The following is an 18,680-nucleotide window of genomic DNA, read 5'->3' on the forward strand; positions in this document are numbered from 1 at the left end:
GCAGAAGAACTGGAAGATATTGTTATGTATTTCCCTTAAGGAGGAACCAGGACCCTGCCCCGTGGCTGCACTATTGTTTCTTTTTTTTTTTAATTAAAAAAAATTTTATTGGAGTATAGTTGCTTTACAATATTGTGTTAGTTTATACTGTACAGCAAGTGAATCAGCTATACGTATACACATATCCCCTCTTTTTTGGATTTCCTTCTCATCTAGGTCACCACAGAGCACTGAGTAGAGTTCCCTGTGTTATACAGTAGGTTCTCATTAGTTATCTATTTTATGTATAGTATCAATAGTGTATATATGTCAATCCCAATCTCCCAATTCATCCCACGCCCCCCCCCTTGCCCCTTGGTATCCATACGTTTGATCTCTACGTCTGTGTCTCTATTTCTGCTTTGTAAATTTTGTAGAGACATGGATGGACCTAGAGACTGTCAAACAGAGTGAAGTAAGTCAGAAAGAGAAAGACAAATATTGTATATTAACGCATATATGTGGAATCTGAAAAAATTGGTACAGACGATCTTATTTATTTGCACTAATGTTTCTTGACTGCTCCTCCTTTGTTTTTGCATTCCCTCCCTTCTCCGATAAGCAACTGTTTGAGTCTGCACTTTGGAACTCAGGGAAGGTCAAGGAGGCTGAATGAAGCCTATTTCTTTCAAACAAGAAACGCGGGACATGGAAAGAATTCCTAGCCAGGGGAGCCCCACAGGGTCCTGCTCCATTTCACTAGGTCCCAGGTGTTTAAGTGCCTAGTCCCGAGCTCTTTCTTTCTGCTATACCACTCTGCTGAATAGCCATCGTAAATGGCAGCAGATGGAATTGCCAGCCCTTCTCCCCACCACCGTGGATTTCCTGTTTTCAGAAGGTACACAGCCTGTTTCTACCCTCATGGAGGCTCTGTGTGCTGCCATACACAGGCAGCAACTTACAGCCCTTGTGTTGTGCAATAAGAACAAGATTACTGTTTAGAATCAAGGTAGCTATTTTCACAATCTGCTGTGAAGTAGTTAGGCAGGTATTCTTTTGAAGGTAAATAAACACAGTCAACTACAATCATTTGATTCCATTTAGTAGATTAGAAAATGTAGTAGTTTAATGATACCCTAGTGGCCTGTAATGGTTAATGCACCGCAGAAAATGAATCATAAAATCCCCTTCTTACTAATAACTCTGAGACTAGTGTTATTAAAAAGGCACTAAACCCCAGGGAATCAGAGTGTTTTCACCTTCCCACCAAGTGACAATAATATTAGCTTGGATTCTCTATTCTCTGGTCATGAAAATATAGGATCTTTGGGCAGAAGGAAAACCTGTATCATATTCTATTTGTTTGATGATAAATTCTTGCAGCATCATCTGTCACTGTTGCTATGGCAAAGAAAATGGTCCTGTAAAAGCCAGGTGATTTTCTAACTCTGTCACACCTTCCCAAATGCTAGTTCATCGTGAACTGGCGTAGTAGCTGAAGAGAGACTTCTTACTGATGGGAAGTAGCATCCCCTTCATGTGCAGACCCAGGGGACTGGCAGGGTAGGGAAGTGCATGTGTCACTTTAGATTTACACAAACACACAAGCTGTTTGTGTTTATTTGGAAAAGGGTTTGAGTTACAAATATTCCCTGAAAACATGTGCCTAGCCTCCTGGTTTTCTGTATGATAAATACTGACAGGATGAGCTTCTTTGTCTTAATTTGCAGTTAATAGATTGAGTGCTAGTACTTCTAGTCAGAGAGACAGCTGTGCACATTTGGAACAATCCCAGGGAGAAGACCTCAAAAAGCTTGAAAATGATACTGGTGCACAGAAGGATGCCCTGTCCTCAGTCGCCAGAAAAGTGTCTCCTCTGTAGACTTCTATATCTACACCCATGTTTCTGCCAACAGAAAGAACAAGTATCAAGGGGGCATTTTCATACCATTGCTCTTTCCTCACTTATAAACAGTGCGATTCATGTCCCTTTGGCAGGATTATCATGATATCATTATTTGAGTATTGTATATAATAAACACAAAAAATAATAGCCAGTATTACTATTAATGTGTATATTTCCCATTAAGACAAATGTAAAATTAGTTTAAATTAAGAAGAATATTCCACTAATTGTTTATTGTGTATATGTATCAATAAATATACATATGTATACATGAATGTATATATATTTACATGTGTTATTTTATATATTTTTCATATATATATACATATATACACACATATCTTACTCATAACATCAGTAAATAGATACAGTTGGAAGTCAGCATGGCTCAAGAAACACGTCACCATTTGACCAGTTTGCCTTAATTACACCGGTGTTTCTGGGATAATTATTACTCACGTCACTCACAAAAGTAACCCAGTTTGGACACTAAGTTATATGATAGTCCTAAATAAGGATCAAAGGAAAACATTGATCTCGAAGAAATCCAAGACCAGTTACAGTCCCAATGCTGATGAATAAGGCATCCACTAGACAAGACAGTTTAAGAAATTTGTACTGGGGACACCAAAATAATTTTTAAAATATATAATACATCTTTAGTAGCGTTTATCAAAACAAAAACAAAACAACAGACTCAGTGGTCGTAAGGTTTGTCCCTAACAGAGAAAAGAACGCACATTTTTTGACAGTTTGCTCCTAGGGTTGACTTTAATAGCTGCCACTTCAAGTAGATGGTTTTAGTAGAACCGTTTAAGTAGCTGCCAGAACCCTTTCAGTTACTGCTGCATTGAAGGTTATTTTGCCATCCAATTTTTGTCTATTTTTTTTCTTCCTTAACTCCTGGTAATTTCTCTAATTCTAACAGCTTTAACATTTAGCTCCAGCACTTGGGAGTTTCGGGCTGTATTTAAAGGCTCATTTAAAACTTATCAGACCGATGGCATTAATTTATCTCTTTTATATCCCAATATAAAAAAAAGCGAAAGCAAACTAACATTTAAGACCCAGGGGTTCTGGGTGGCAGACATAAATTACCTTATTTCAATGACTTTGCAGTTTTTTCAAGGAGGATGTTTGCTTTCTGCTTTACATGACTTCTAGACTTATTCTGTGCAGTTTGATTTTAAAATGCCCCTTCTGCCTCTCTTACTCCTATTTCGTCTTGGGAAGTGTTCTTTCTATTAGGAAAATATTACTCTAGCAAATCACACTTTTAACAAGTTCTTATTAAGCAACACTGGAAGATGAGTTAAAATGGAATTTGTCCCCCCTTCAACCTGACCTGGGTATTTTGTATCTCATTCTTAGAGTAGATGCACATGTACCTTTTTTACATTTTCAACTATACCTAAACAGATTAGCCTTAAATAGAACTCTTTGTAAATGTCTTATTCCATCTCAAGCTCAATGTCAAAGTCAAAACTCTTTACCATTTCTTCTAAGTACTTCAAGCTCTCTAAGTTCCTAAGATACTCTGTTATTCTCCAGCCCAGACACCTTGGGGTTCAGTGACCTATTCAGGCTGTCACCTGTGACATAGGTGGAAATGATCAGAGTATCTGAAATTCACACATAAAGCTAAAGGTTTAGATTAAATGTGTAGTATGACTCTTCCATCAAGAAACATTTTACCTGAGTTTCTAATAATTAGCAAATCTTATTCAAATATTTCTGTACCACCAACCATATAGAAGAAGAAATTCATACTACCTAGTTCTTCTTTTTACTCTAGGTTTTTTTGGTTCTAGAGATGATAAAATTAGTGGAATCATCAAGAGAAAATATTGGGGTTTAGATAATGCACAAATTGATTTACAATGGATTGTGGATTGTCACAAAGGATATAAAAAATGCTTTTCCAGGACTGTGATATAGGGAGACTTTTAATATAAGTCTCTGTGAACCCAGAGGAAATAAGAGCTATTTTCATTGCTCCTTAAGGATTTCCTTGCAGTATGTGAAAGTTCTTTATTTTCACCTCTGTGGCGTTTGTTTTATATGTTATAAAGCTGTTATTGAATTCAGAAAATAAAATTGAATAAACTATTTTCAGATAGAGTACAGCAGAGATAGTCACAAATACAAAGCTTGAACAGGTAGGTTTGGCTTTCCCTTCTTCTGAGAGCCCTGAAAAGCATTTGGGAATTAAACATGCAGGTTTAGACTTCATTACTGCAACCTTGGTAGTGATCTGTTTTTATGTTACAGGCAATGAAAGCTTAGAAGAAAACTATGTCCAGGACAGTAAGATGGGGTTTGTCATCAACGCCATCTATGCCATGGCACATGGGCTACAGAACATGCACCATGCCCTCTGCCCTGGCCATGTGGGCCTCTGTGATGCCATGAAGCCCATCGATGGCAGCAAACTCCTGGACTTCCTCATCAAGTCCACGTTCATCGGTGTGTCTGGAGAGGAGGTGTGGTTTGATGAGAAAGGGGATGCTCCTGGAAGGTAAAGCAGTCTTTTCCATAATGGATCTAAATAACCCTGTGATCCTCTTCAAGCCAGACAGATGGATACTCTGGCTCCCTTTGGTTCCATGGTTTCTGGGTGCCACGACGATAGACACAAACGAGGATAGACGCAAACGAGGATAGATGCAACGAGATAGCTAGAAAGAAAGGGCTAATGTTAGATGGAAATTACATTATAAAACATTGAAGAACTTCTTATTGGTAAATACCCACAATCCTGCATCCTACCAGTGCCACCCCTCTACCTCCCCACACACACATACAGCTATCATCCCTGGTCTTCCCTTAGAATGCCTGGGACCTCCCTGCAAGCCCAAGACACTAAGGAGATTACACCTGACCAGCAGGATTCTCCCTGGCACTGCCAACATCAGGTCAGCCTCCTTCTAACTGATTAGTCCCAATACTATACTGGTTGTGGAATATTTTAATATTATTCCTGCTTAAAGAACTTAATATATGACGAGAACCAAGTCTTCATATGTATCCCTTTTTTTCAAGTTAACTTATGTTCCTGCTAACATGTTTCTTAGAACAAGAAAGAAAAGAATTTTCTGTCTGGTATTGAGTCTCTATGGCTTCCAAAGAATTAATCAAGAAGCAAAGGAAAATTAAATCTAACTAACTATATATATTTTTCCCAAGTCATTTTATATACAGTCTCTTCTGCCACACTTGCTTTTATAGCACCAGTTAGCTCATATGTAACTGGTATGCAGAGAATGATATCAGTATAAACAGTAGTTGTGTTCTTTCACAGGAATCTTCTTAGGCAAGGGATGATCAGGACAGTGGGATAAAACTTAAAACCTGCAACAGGAAAGAAAAAAGGCCCTCAGTCTGGCTACTGCACAGTGTGCCCACAGTCTTTTTTTTTTTTTCCTCCTAAGCCCTGTTATCTTTCAGTACATAATTTTGCAAAGTGAGAGATTTTAGAAAAGCATATGTGGTGATAAAACAGATCATCAAATCATTTAATCCTCATCGCTATAGGCATATCATCATCTTCTTTTACAGATGATAAAACTGAGTGTCAGAGAAATGAAGAAACTCACCTAAAGTCACGCAGAGAGTAGCTGGTAGAGGCCGTGCAGTCTGAATTGACACTTGTCATATTTTTGCCGCATCGTGCTGCCTTTTAGCTAATCCTAAAATTAGGCAGAGTTGCTGGCAACCTTCTTAATGTCATTTCAAATGTACTGTAAGAGACTATTTGACCCTAAATAATTCTTCATATATCTCTTCCTTTCATGTAAGCTTAAAGTTCTACGTTTAGAGAGTGCCTTGCGGGGCCTAAGTGCATTCTCCCTGTCAAAATCCAACAGCTCCAGGAAGGATAAATGCTATAAGTAATACTCAGCAATTAAAGCGATGAATTTATCAGATTCCTTCCAAGCTGCCAGTGAGGTGGGAGCAGCTTTAGATGAAAATGAGAGTGGGAAGAATGGAATGATGCAGGGCCTGGGCGTGTGGAAAGCTTCCAGGAGCTGAGCACCTTAAGAAATGGTACCAGAGGAAAAAGTGATTCAGAGCACTGACCGCCCCCACCCCGCCCCCCTTTAAACCCGTGGTTGTAATCCTGGGTTCTACTGGAAACCAGGTTCTATCAAGGATTGGATTTGGAATGGAAACCTTCCTTCATGATTCTATAACATACACAATGTGCCTAGGACAGGGCCAGATGCATTTCTCACACAGCGTGGACGTGAGTTTCCTCCTCCTCTCTCTATTTGTAAACTATCCAAAATATAGGCCCACAATTTTAGCTTGTTTCTCCTTCATCTTTAATTACGTATTTAAATCAAGAGTTTTCCCCTGGGTCCCTTTTCAAGGATCATTTCCACAGGCTTGAAATTGGTCAGCTTCATCTGTATTCAATTTCTATTTCAACCACTTCCCTCTGTTTCTATCTCCTGTCACACCGTCATTCATGCTTTTGGTCCCTCTTGTAATTATCTTAGTTAATCATCATGCAACATAGATTGAATGCATTGAAAGGATGCTGTAAAGTTGTAATTCACAGCGTGAGGATATTCCAAATAACCACCAACGTGCTAGAAGGGACTCTGGGGTCAAGAGAAAAGAGCAGTGTTCCTTAACACACACAGCACTGGGGAAGGCCTCTTTTTTTTAAGTCAGTATTTTTCCCTTGGTATCTTCAAGCATTTTTTTTTCTCCAGCTTTTGGAACTTTTCAAAAGTATGTTTTCATACCAAAATATTGTGAATTTTTCAGTTCCTAAATGCTAATTAAGCGTGAACTGATTTCTCCTATTGAAATGAGGAAGTTGAAATAAAAGTCTTAGGAAACTGGTTTATAGGAAAAAGATATTCTAAAGCTCGCATTACACCTAAGCCTGCATTGAAAGTATGTAAGAAGATTTCACAATGTAATATGGAGTAAAACATAAAGATTAAAGGAAATGAAAAAGGGAATTACTCATACCAAACACAGCAGGCTCTGTAACCATAAGGACCTTACAATGGGAAAATATTGCAGGTGTAGATTAGTGTCCTTGATCAGCAAGATGAATGCAAGCCGCCCACAGTTAATACCCACGTGGCTATCACTCAGACAGCTACTCTGAGAACATTCTGGTTTGTCTCAGCAACCAGAGGAATGAGACCCCTCTATTAACCAAAAATCAGCAAGCAGAGAGGTGAATAACGCGCTCCAGTTGCACCATTCTCTCTTCTCACTCCACCTAAGTTTTGTTCACCTGGAAAAGTAGGGGAAAGACTTCCTTTATGCGCCGAGAGTCCCCTTTCCCTTTAGGGAGCTGCTACTTATAGAAATTGCCAGAATCTGATTGTGGAGAAGCCACTAGCCATCCTGTGGGTGACAGGATGCGTTTGCACATTAAGAACAGGCAGCAAAGCTATTAAAAGATATTAGCTGTCTAGATAAAGAACTAGGCCAGATATGGCCAATAGGTTTCAGATGCCAGCTAAGGTTGATTGCTAGTAGCTTCCTGGAGTGCTGGGCTGAGGAGGATTCTGAGTCTGTATCAGGGTTAGAGGCAAAGAATTCCGAGATGGGTTAGGTAGGGATATTAGGGAGGGGAGGAAGAGAGCTGAGGAAGAGGAATATGTGTTAGTTAATTGCCAGCTATTTCTTTGGGTCACGCACAAAGAGTAAGAGATATTGTCCCATATTCTAGTGCAGGAGAGTGAAGAATGCACAGGTACTGTAGGAAAGAACCCCACTTTGCAGAGCCACTGAGGGAGAGTCAGGCATCCATTTTTGGGCAACTGCCACTTGAGTTATAGTTTCCTTGGAGTAAATAGCAACATGGAAAGAAGATTGAAGAATACCAGAGAACTGTCAATAACCGAGAGAGAAATGACTATGACAACACAAAGATGTTCTCATTTTCTTATAGTACGGAAATAACCAGAGTGTTTTAGCACATTAATAGTGCTACTAATGTGAATGATATAGTGATATTGCCTTACATATGTATTTCTCCCAATTGCGAACAGCCTTATGTTAGTAAATTCCCACAAGAACCCCGTGAGCCTTACAGAGTTTAGTGACATTCCTAAGTAGTATAATCTACTATTAAAACATTAGGAAAGAGATTCCAGCTTATACATACTAATGTCAAATGCTGTGTTTTTTCCACCAAATTGGAAAATGCTCTCCACTGCCCACACTGGGAAATGATGTATCTGATCCCCAGAACACACTCTGGCTACAGTGAAGATTTCTAAATGTAGACTTAACCATTGTGCAGCATTGCAGCATTTGAAATAACTGAAATAAATGACACCAATTACTTGGATTCAGAAATGTTTGTCCTGATCAAGGAAGAGACCAGTTTAAATGTCAATGCTCAAGATGTTAAATCCCAAACATCCTTGCTAATTAAAGGTGCATTTCTCAGATTTCGTGCTCTATTAGCACCTAAAATAAGTTCCAGACTTGGTAAAACTCACCTCTTTTAATCCAGTGTAATTAAAATGGCAACTGAATGTGAAAAAGGGATTTTGAATAAAAATACTTAAGCTAAAAATTAGTGTTCTGAAGAATTGTTACTTGATCAAAGAATAATCTAGTGAATAATGATTTGAAGGATATGGTGATCGACTCAGCACATATAGATTTTTTTGAGAATAAGCAGAGAGAAAAGTACAAGAATAATATCTTCTTTAATGAATATGGATGATACACAAACAGAGACTGAAGAATGGAATATACATTTTGGAAAATCAGAGGATACATAACTAAATAAACTAAAATATTGACAGTAGCTGGCATTAGGACATGGGATGATTCTAACTTTTCTCTTTCTTCTCTCTATTATTACCTATTTACTAAATTCCTTTGGTTTCTACATCATGTCCATCTTCTCCAAGACACACATGTTGTTTTCTTTGTAGGTATGATATCATGAATCTGCAGTACACTGAAGCTAATCGCTATGACTATGTACATGTTGGAACTTGGCATGAAGGGGTGTTGAACATTGATGATTACAAAATCCAAATGAACAAGAGTGGAATGGTACGGTCTGTGTGCAGTGAGCCTTGCTTAAAGGGTCAAATTAAGGTAAGCCAGCCGCACATGCATTCTTGGACGGTGTCCATGAGGAGACCTCCTGCCTGGGCATAAGCAAAGAAAAACACAGACATTTTTCTTTGACCAGACTGTCCAGAAAGGGTGCACCAGGCGTACTGTTTCTGTCCTTGTGTTTAGCAAAAATGAGGAAGACAAAGAAAGATTGGGCAATGGAATAGGCAAACCACTGGGATATTTAGAATAGTCTTTATTTGAATCGTAATGATGAGCTGCAATCTTAAATACAATATAGAAAGCAAGGGGATTAATAATCAAATTAAAAATTAAGACAGAAGTAAACGCGGAAACCAAAGCCAATGATACTGCTTACTCATAGTTCTAGCTATTGTCAAAGAAAGCAGAAGCTGAACGATGCCAAATAAATGTATAACTAAAATAAAAGAAGCTGAAATGAGGTAACACAAAAGCATTGCTTACCACTTCTCTTTTCTCTACCAAGTTCTTTGAATTTTCCTGAAACTGGTATTTTCCAGCCAAGAGAGAGTCTTCACTTCTAATTATTCCCAGAAGTTTTTTTGTTTTGTTTTGTTTTGTTCCAGGTTGGGGCAAGTGAGTGATCATGATATTACTGTATATTTAAAACTAGAGTAAATAAACCTCATATACTGGACATTTGGCTGAATGGAGTAGAGAGAATTCTTGGTGAAGAAGACGTGGAAAGAGCACTCTCTGAATCCCATGCTATTTAGAAACCAGACTGGCTGAGGCACTAGGAAATGGAGCGTAGGGGAGTGATTGTGAACTGGCAGGAGTGTGGATTAAACGACCTAATAGGTCTTTCCCATCTCTAATTTTCTGTGACTCTTCTCTGGGAGCAGACAAGCCGTCAAGTAAATGTCACAAGGCACAGCTGGGGCTGGAATGTATACGGTGTGAGGCTTCTGCTCTCTCGCCACGTGGCCACGCTGCCACGCCATTCGCAGGAGCCGTGGAACCAGCCATGCGAGGGAGAGGCCCTGAGAAGTATACTTAGGGGCCTTTAGGGCAAGAGTCTAGTAGTGCTGGTACAGCAGCTGGAAAAGCTTTATCACTGCTGATCAAAGAATGTGGAGGATCTGGAACCTGCAACATCATTTAGCAGCTGAGAAGAGCTGTCTGGGTGGACTCAAGCTCTCAGTAGAATCCGTCACTTTGAGTGTGAAAAAAACTTCTGAGGCAACTCACCCTAGTTGCAAATGTCACTGCCTTCTCTGCAGATGTGATATTAAAAATATTTAATAATTGTCATGATAACCAACCAATCAGAATGAACTCCATTTTAGTGCTATGACAGGGTGCTGGAGGCCTCCTGCTATGCCTGCGGTTAATCCTTGAGTTGTTGTATCATGGGAAGATTTAGGTGAGGAATCTTACATGGATAGGGTAGTATGGGGCAATCAGGGGGCTTGGAGAGACACCATTAGTTTCCAACCAGTACAGAAGCATTTCAGTAGTGTAAAAACGACTCCAGGCAAACCATTGTGTACGGGCCATACGTCAGTGCTGCTTCTCCCCAAGAATCCATTTCTGATTCTTATCCAGATGGAATTTTTCACATGGGGCTGTCTGGTGGTATTAGGAATATATCCTCTGAAATTGAGAGGCCTAAAACTTCTCCTTGACTCTTACCACAGGATGCCAGACCAGTGGATTCTGGGTTGGTTATCTTCTCTGGATGGTAGGGAAAACCAGGGAGACCTGAAGTCATATGATTGGGACAGCCCAGAAGCCCTGGGCTTTATGCTCTCCTGTGACCCAAAGGGTGTCACATGTTAATCTCAGACCTCCTCCCCAGCATGGGTGGCAGCATTGAATCTTTAGTGCAGACAACTGCTGTGAAAAAGTTTATGAAACTACACAGTTTGGTTATTCAGAGTATAAGAAAAACAAATAAACAAACAAACAAATACAACCCTGGCAAGAGAAAACAAATCAATCTAAAGATACTCTGCACCCCAGCTCCCTTTCAGACTTCCCTCCTGTTACTCTGACTGCTGGCAGGCCATGAATGGGAGCTCACATGCCATGTGTAGTCCCATTTGTATACTCCAGAAGATAGACTTTCCCCCCACCCCCAAGTTCAGAGGAAAGGCTGTCTGCATGCATCTTTAAGCTAGACACTGAAGTATTTCTGGCATCACATTTGCATTACACCCATGCAGTGTTATCGAAGGAGATCCCAGAAATCTTTGCTGAGCCATTACAGAGCACTTGCTATAAATGCAAATCTCTTGGGGTCCAATTTTCATAGTACTGTGTACCCTGCAGGATAAAAGTTATGCCCATTCTCAATAACACCTGGAGTGGGGGTGAGGGGGGATGTTTGTTTGTTTCCCATAAGCACCACGGGAGGTATGGAAACAAATGAAATCTGAATCCCATTTACCAAATAATAGCATTTATATTCTTACATCGTCAATTTGCCATCTACCAGGTTCAGGATGCAGAGCCAGGTCTCTCAGTAGCCACTACAGAGACTGGAGGGAAGCAACTTAAAAGGTGATTGTAGGACTTGCACTTGTATTAACTGAGAAACATAGCCTTTAGGAAAGGATTATTCACTTTAAATGTCAAATGCCACTTAAAATGTTGAAATAACCATTTGACTTCTTTTGTGATAACCCATAAAACTTTCTTATGGTAATTTCCTTTGAAGTAGTTAAAAGTCCAGTTTTCTTATGTTATTGATTTTAGAAATATAAATATAATATCTTATAATATTTTATGGAGGAGAAATTGATTTCAGTCATACCACAAACAGTGGTAAATAAAATCAAACTTTTATTGTTGTGTCTTATATTAGTCAGGTTTCAGTCAGGAAAGAAAGAACCCATGCCAGGTGGTTCAACAGAGGAAATTTAAGGTAAAAAACTGGTTATAAAAGTAAAAGGGGGGCTTCCCTGGTGGCGCAGTGGTTGAGAGTCCGCCTGCCGATGCAGGGGACAAGGGTTCGTGCCCCGGTCCGGGAAGATCCCACATGCCGCGGAGCGGCTGGGCCCGTGAGCCATGGCCTCTGAGCCTGCGCGTCCGGAGCCTGTGCTCCACAATGGGAGAGGCCACAGCAGTGAGAGTCCCGCGTACCACAAAAAAAAAAAAAAAAAAAAGTAAAAAGGGGCAATGAGGCAACTCAGAGATGAGCAGCAGTAGGAATCATTCCCACCTCTGGGCTAGAGGGACACAGGGAAGGTCACAGATACTACCTGAGACACCTCCTGAGGTGGGAGGGGAGGATACCTTGATACGAGGCTTCTCCTCTCTCCGGCTCTTAGTCTCCCATTAGGTCCTTCCATTCTGCCAACTGTATGGAGAAGACGCTGGAAAGAGAGCCTGAGCAATGTAGTGCGCAGCTACTTAGCTCAGGTTACCTTGAACCCTGAAAGCTAAGCAAGGTTAAGTGCTAATGCATTACTGGGAGATACAATCCCAGGGAAGCAAGAGTGAGAGGAAAAGGGAAGGGAGGCGTAGAAGCATGGCGGAACACCTCTACCACTAAGGTGAAGCATCACTGGGCAGGATGCTGCCTCACTGAGCACAGCTCAGCCTCACGGAGGTCTCTGGACAGGCTGCTCGGACTGCCTGTTGGAGCAAGGAAGGGAGAAAAATGTATGCACTCCTGCCATTCTATTTTCTGCTTCCTGTGGTCAGTGTTTGCTCACAGGAAGTGACATCATCTGACCCCTTTAGGCAGCTGCTGGGGAAGCCAGTGTCCATGTCCTGCTATGTGGACCTTCTTTGAATTTGGAAGCAGCAGGGGGAGAAGTCTCTGTGGGTCTTACACAGTCTGGTCTGGGCTCCTGCTGTGCCAAGGAGGCAGTTCTAGAACCCAGTGCCTCCTCCGGGGGAGAGAGAGTCACCCGGAGATGCCAGAAGATGACACAGTAGTGGTAGGCTCTGAGGTAGGAGTTGCAGAAGCATCCAGAACCGTCAAGAGCCAGGGGCCAAGGGCCTAAGAGACAGGTCAGGCAAAAAGAATTTGAGGCAGCACGTAAACTATGGACAATGGATCTGCAAGCAAACAGCAAGGGCCTGGCACTAGTATTGGTCTCCCATACCAAGCCTGCTGCTATTTTCCTTGGTGTGGGGAGGGCAGGAAAGAGGTAAGAAGGGGTGGGAAGGCAAGGGGGAGAAAGTGAAAGAAAGGAGAAGGGAGGCAATAGAGATCGGGAACTAACATTCATCAGGCATATTCTCGTCCAAGTACAAGAATGGATGACATCGTTTCAATTATTCCTTAAAACAACACTTTTAAAGCAGATATTATCACCCCATTTTATGGATGAGAAGTCAGAGGCCCAGAGGGCTTGAATCACTTGCCCCAAGCTTTCTCAGCTAGTGGTTAAGAAATGCCGAGCTGAGCTTGGAGCCAGTCCAAAGCTCTTATCAACCCACAGCCACATGTTGTTCAACCATCTTTCATTATGTGAACTGGCATATTTCCTGCAAATGCAAGTTTCAGTTGCTAAAGCTGATTTTCTTAATAGTTTACAACGAAATTAAAAATAGAGATCCACTTTAAAATTGCTGAGGGAACAGAATCTAGAACTAAGCAGGCAATAAATATTAGTGAAGGTGGTCGGGAGGGTCTGACAGAGATGGGGAAACCGGCAGAGAATCCCAGGGAAAGGGTCCTGGGGATTGCTTTCATTCGCCTCCTATTCTTTCTTTTCCCCTCTCTTCTCTTCTAGTTTTCTCTTCTGTTTAGTTCGTTTTTGGATTCTTTACTCCAAGATGATGGTTTGAGTCTGGGACTTTAGGCATGGAAAGTAGAAATCACTACTTCCCCCCTTCTCACCTGGCCTATCAAGATAGAATTATGGAGACCATATTATAAATGGCTCTTCATTACACATGCCATATTGTCGTATAGTAAAATACACCCTAGATATGTGGAGAAAAGCCCAGATACACATATTTTTACAAACTATATATTTCAGAATTGAGTTAACTATTTTTTCCCTGAACCATCTGAACTGAGGTGCAGATATCATGAAACTTCATACCTCAGCTTTTGTCTTCTAAGCATAAGGGCAATTCTCACATGGCCAGAAGACCAGCTAAGAAAGTTAGCAATAACATCACCAACCACAGCTGTCCTGTTCACCTCAACTTCCCCTTTTTGTGAATCAAAACGAACTACCCATTGAACTTGTTCATAGTTAATGCAACCATTTTGGCAACCAGTGAAACAATGACATAGTTCCTTCATTATGTAATATTTTCTAAATTCCACTGCAGGATGGCAGGTTCTCAACAAAAATTGTCCACAGGAATATCAAAATTCCTTATCTGAGAAGCTTATGATTATATAATGATGATGTGATCTGCCCCAGCTACTAAAAACATACGGGCTACAATTTTGAAAAAAGTTAAAGACAAAATACTGGGCTCCTTTTTGTATTTTATTATGTATGTGAAAGCATGAAATTATTATAGTGTCTCTGGATGAGATAAAACTTTGCAAGCACTGGTCATAATGAGAAATTCTATGGAATCATCATTAATTTATTCACAGCCACTCTGAGTAATACCTACACCTTCACCTCTCATGCTTTGACCAGTGTTTAAGATGGTCTCCTGGTTACTGAACTTTTTGGTGATCACCTTAGCCTCAGATCTAGCTTGTCTGCCACTTCTGGGGACAGGTGCTGATAGGACCTGCTGCTGAATCACAATGACACCGGGCAGAGAAGGAACGCAGCAGAGCTGTTTTGTCTTGCAGGTGGCAGTGGCCAAAGCAGGGCTCATTTTCTGTTTTAAGTAAATATTTATTGAAGTATAACACACATACAGGAAAGTAGAGAAGGAAGGCAATAGCATGAGTACACATTGGACTCTTACTTCTGGGTCTTTTCTTTAGCTGATCCCAATGCCTGGAACTCTCTTCCACCAGATATATTCAGGACTTACTCCCTTTCCCTCTCTCAAGTCTTTACTCAAATGGCATATCTTTGTGAAGCCTTACCTGACCACCATATGCAAAATTGCAATCCCCAATTCCACGTGCCTCCCTATCAAGACTGGGACTGAGATGAGGCAAGTGAAGAACTTAGGGCACAGACCCTAAAGTGGCCCCCCATCAACATCCTGCAAGTGCAGGGTGGGTATGTACACAACGCTGAGGGTTTTAAGGGCCTCTTTAAGTCTGGTCCCTAGGCACTAGGCTTGCCTCACCTTGGTCCCTGCCCTGAACCCTATTCCTCTTTCTTGCTGTAGTTTTCTCAAAGCCCTTTTCTAGGATGGCGCTCCTCAAAGATGGGGATATGATCTGTTTTATTCACTGATTGTGAATGCATAATGTGAATGAATGAATGGATGAATGATTGCATGCATATGCCCTGCATAAGCATTTCATTCCTCCTTCTAGCAGTGTACGTATTACATTATGTCAGATTTTGAGCTTCTTAACCTCAGTGATCATCAGGTCTTTTCATTTATTTGTCCGCATGCATAGCACCATGTTTGGCACACTGGGCCACTAAATAAATGTTGGTTAAGTAAATATATATCTGCCAACTTCTGAGATATAATTTTGGTTCTCAGCATAACATGCCATCATTCTGACAGCTGTTTTTACACAAGGAAGAGCTTAGTTCTTGAAAATAACTGGTGATAATGTGCCTGAGGTTTGCACAAGTTACTGATCCCCTCTGCAGCTGTTTCTTCATCTGCAAAATGTAAATAATTAACTTCACACCATGGAGTCGTTGTGAGGTTTAGTGTAATTCTGTACAGAGGGCCTTGCACATGGTCTTGTTCAATGTATGCCCATTTTTGTGATCATATTCTATTCCTATATGATTTTTGTTACATTTCCCCTGTAATAAATTACTATGTAGGGATTTTCCTAAACTGATCTTTTTCTATAATTCTTTCAAGGCTCTCTTCAATTTCCTTCTATTTTTTATTCTCTTTGAATTCTTCATTTTCATTTCTTTTGCTTATGTAATATTCCATATTATTTCCCTCTTTTCTTTCACATACATTATTGAGTAATTATTGAAAAATTAATATGTACCAATAACTATGCTAGCACTGTGAAAGCAAAAGAAACTTAAACATGGCCCCTTCCTTTGAGGAACTCATGGTGTAGCTGGAAAAAATTGTATCAGCAATTAGAGTCCATTGTTGCCCAAGCTCTCATGCTGGGTGCCATGGGGACACAGGAGGGTAGGACTAGCCCTTCTCTCCCTCAGCTGATTTTCCTACAGTCCTAATTAGGTAGGACCAGTGTCTTTATTCTGTTTAGTCCTCCAGGCATTTCCCTTCTGAAGCAAATTTCTCTGTTTCCTTTGATTTATCATTACTTTTCCTTCATTATATTTTCTCGATGCTGTTTTCTTTCTTTTGTCCTTTTTCTAAACAAAGCCTAAATTTAAAAAATCCATTTCAAGTTACTTCAGAAACGTAGTTGTAAAGTTAACACTTGATTTCCTATGTCATAAATACTTTAAGACTCCTACAGTGTATATGGAATTGAATCATAACCTTGTGTGAAGCAGCAGGTCATCTAGTCTTACTAACAATAAACAGAGCACCATGTACACAGGATGTAAAAGGAATCAAAACAGTCCCTGTGTCTTGGGAAGTCTTGGTCTTTCAAGCGCAATTTCAGAGAAATATCAAATCTCTTATCATGACTCAGAGCTGTCATAAAAAGTGTTTTATGGTGACAAAAATGAGACAATACATTATTCAGTTATTGAGTGTATACTCCATGCAAAAGAAATATCAGTTAGTATAAAAATAATTTAAAATATCAATACCTGTGATATGGGGGCGATTAAAACGTAGAGACAATAATTTAAGAATTTTTTAAAAAGTATCTGAATGAAACATATCTACCATATACATGTGAAACAACTAGAGGACAAAAGCTAACTAACTTGTGGTAATAAACTACCAAGTATATTTTAATTATAGAGAATTCCAAATAAGGTAGTGTTTCAAAGGGCTCACTGCACCAGAAGTACTTCCTGGAGCATGTGTCAGGACTCGAAAGTAGTGACATAGATGGGCTGATGGAGGAAAGATGATATTCTAAATGGAAAGGAATATCCTTTCTTTTATTAAAATATATTTATTTATTTATTGTTGCATGTGAAAACCATGGATTAAGCAACACACACACACTCTCTCTTTTGTCCTTCTTAAAATCTATTCTCTAAACAGCAGCCATAATAATCCTTGTAGAAAGCAAGTCAGATGGAAAGCAAATTAGATGATGTATCTGCCCTACTTGAAACCTCTCTCCAAAACAAACAATTATGTGGACATTAATGAGGATGTAAGCAGGGGATGGCACAGAGGCTGCCTTCCTTGTTTGGTGGACTTATGTAAGAGATTATTAACAGTCAAACTTAGGTGCAGAAACAAGGACCGGGGACTAAGTGAATCACTGACCAAAGAGCTTATATTTCAAAGGTATTAGAAAAGGGAGACACTGACATTCCTTGAGTGGCCGAATTACATTTTTAAAAAAGATTCAACTCAACACTCGTTCATTGGCCAGCTACTGTGTGTTCTTGGTACATTTATTGATGACTATGATCTGAAAACAATGAAAGTATGGCATGATTCCCTTCTCTTGAGGAGCCCACAGGCCATCAAGATGATCTTGGCAGCTGTGTGCATGTAACTCTGGAGTGAGAAGTAATTAGAGGCACGTTATATGACTAGGAGACAGGGACCAGAATTCAGCTTTCTGAGTCTAGAGGGGTGGCTGAGAGATAGAAAAGACAAATCCCATATTTTAGACATTGTATGGCAAAAGTGCACATATTTGGTGGCTGAATAAGAAGTAATAAAAAAAAACTCCATTTGAGCAGTTCCTTTTTCATTATTTATTAGAGGTATAAGCCAATCACTTATTCATTCATTTATTCAGTCATTTAAAGGCTAATTTTAAATACTTTCCATGTGCCAGTTACTCATAGGATCTACCTTTCACCAGTCATTCTGCATAAATAAATTGTTTAGCATTATTATCTTTTGAAATTGTCTCATTCATAGTATTCATTTTATAGTTAGGAAAAAGATAAAGCTGACTGAAGAGATATACACTATTTTGTACTTCTTATACTCATTAAAGTAAAAAGCAGTACTCATTTATTCAATTTTTCTCATGGCACTTAGAAAAATTTATAATTTGGAATATCGATTTCTCATGCTTATTCTGAGGATAAGTGTGAATTTTTCAAAAAGACTTAATCTGAGTCTACTTTCTAAAGTTATTTGAAAGTAAAAGAAGAAAAAGGAAACCTTTTACAGTTTCTGAAAATATAATGTCATTTGATATTTTTCATGTAATTCTAAAATAGTGGTATAAATTTCGACCGGATTTGCAAGAAGATAATTTTATTTTCACAAAGGATAGAGTTTGTATGATTTTAAGGTATGGCAATATCTACAGTTTAATTTCTGACTTTACATATGAGAACATTTGATTATGTCGAATGTGTTAGGGAGGGACCTCTGTTTCTAGCCATGAGGGAGTAACAGAGTACAGACTTTGTCTTCTGCTGTAAACAACCAGAAAACTTGACACAATATATGAAATAACTGTGTTCAGACATTGGAAAACAGTGCATGACCTTGAATTCAAGGAATTGAAAGGAAACAAACAAGGTGAACCCTAAAATCACTCTGGCTTTCTGCCTGGAGGCAATTTCCTAGCTGTTGTTTAGGGAGAAAGAAC

General features: G+C 39.7%; 1 protein-coding gene across 1 annotated transcript in view; it reads left to right on the forward strand.

The window, feature by feature from the left end:
• The first annotated feature begins 825 nt into the window (after window positions 1-825).
• Window positions 826-18,680, forward strand: part of GRM1 (glutamate metabotropic receptor 1) — a 166,647-nt gene continuing 148,792 nt past the window's right edge. Inside the window, exons 1-3 of the mRNA XM_089921679.1 lie at window positions 826-877; window positions 4,157-4,403; window positions 8,809-8,977. Coding sequence (XP_089777805.1) covers window positions 826-877; window positions 4,157-4,403; window positions 8,809-8,977 — 468 coding nt within the window. The remainder of the gene's footprint in view (window positions 878-4,156; window positions 4,404-8,808; window positions 8,978-18,680) is intronic.

This window comes from Delphinapterus leucas, chromosome 12, assembly GCF_059928025.1.
Source record: "Delphinapterus leucas isolate spDelLeu-1000000601 "Yukka" chromosome 12, BTC_Dleu_Yukka2, whole genome shotgun sequence".
Taxonomy (NCBI): domain Eukaryota; kingdom Metazoa; phylum Chordata; class Mammalia; order Artiodactyla; family Monodontidae; genus Delphinapterus; species Delphinapterus leucas.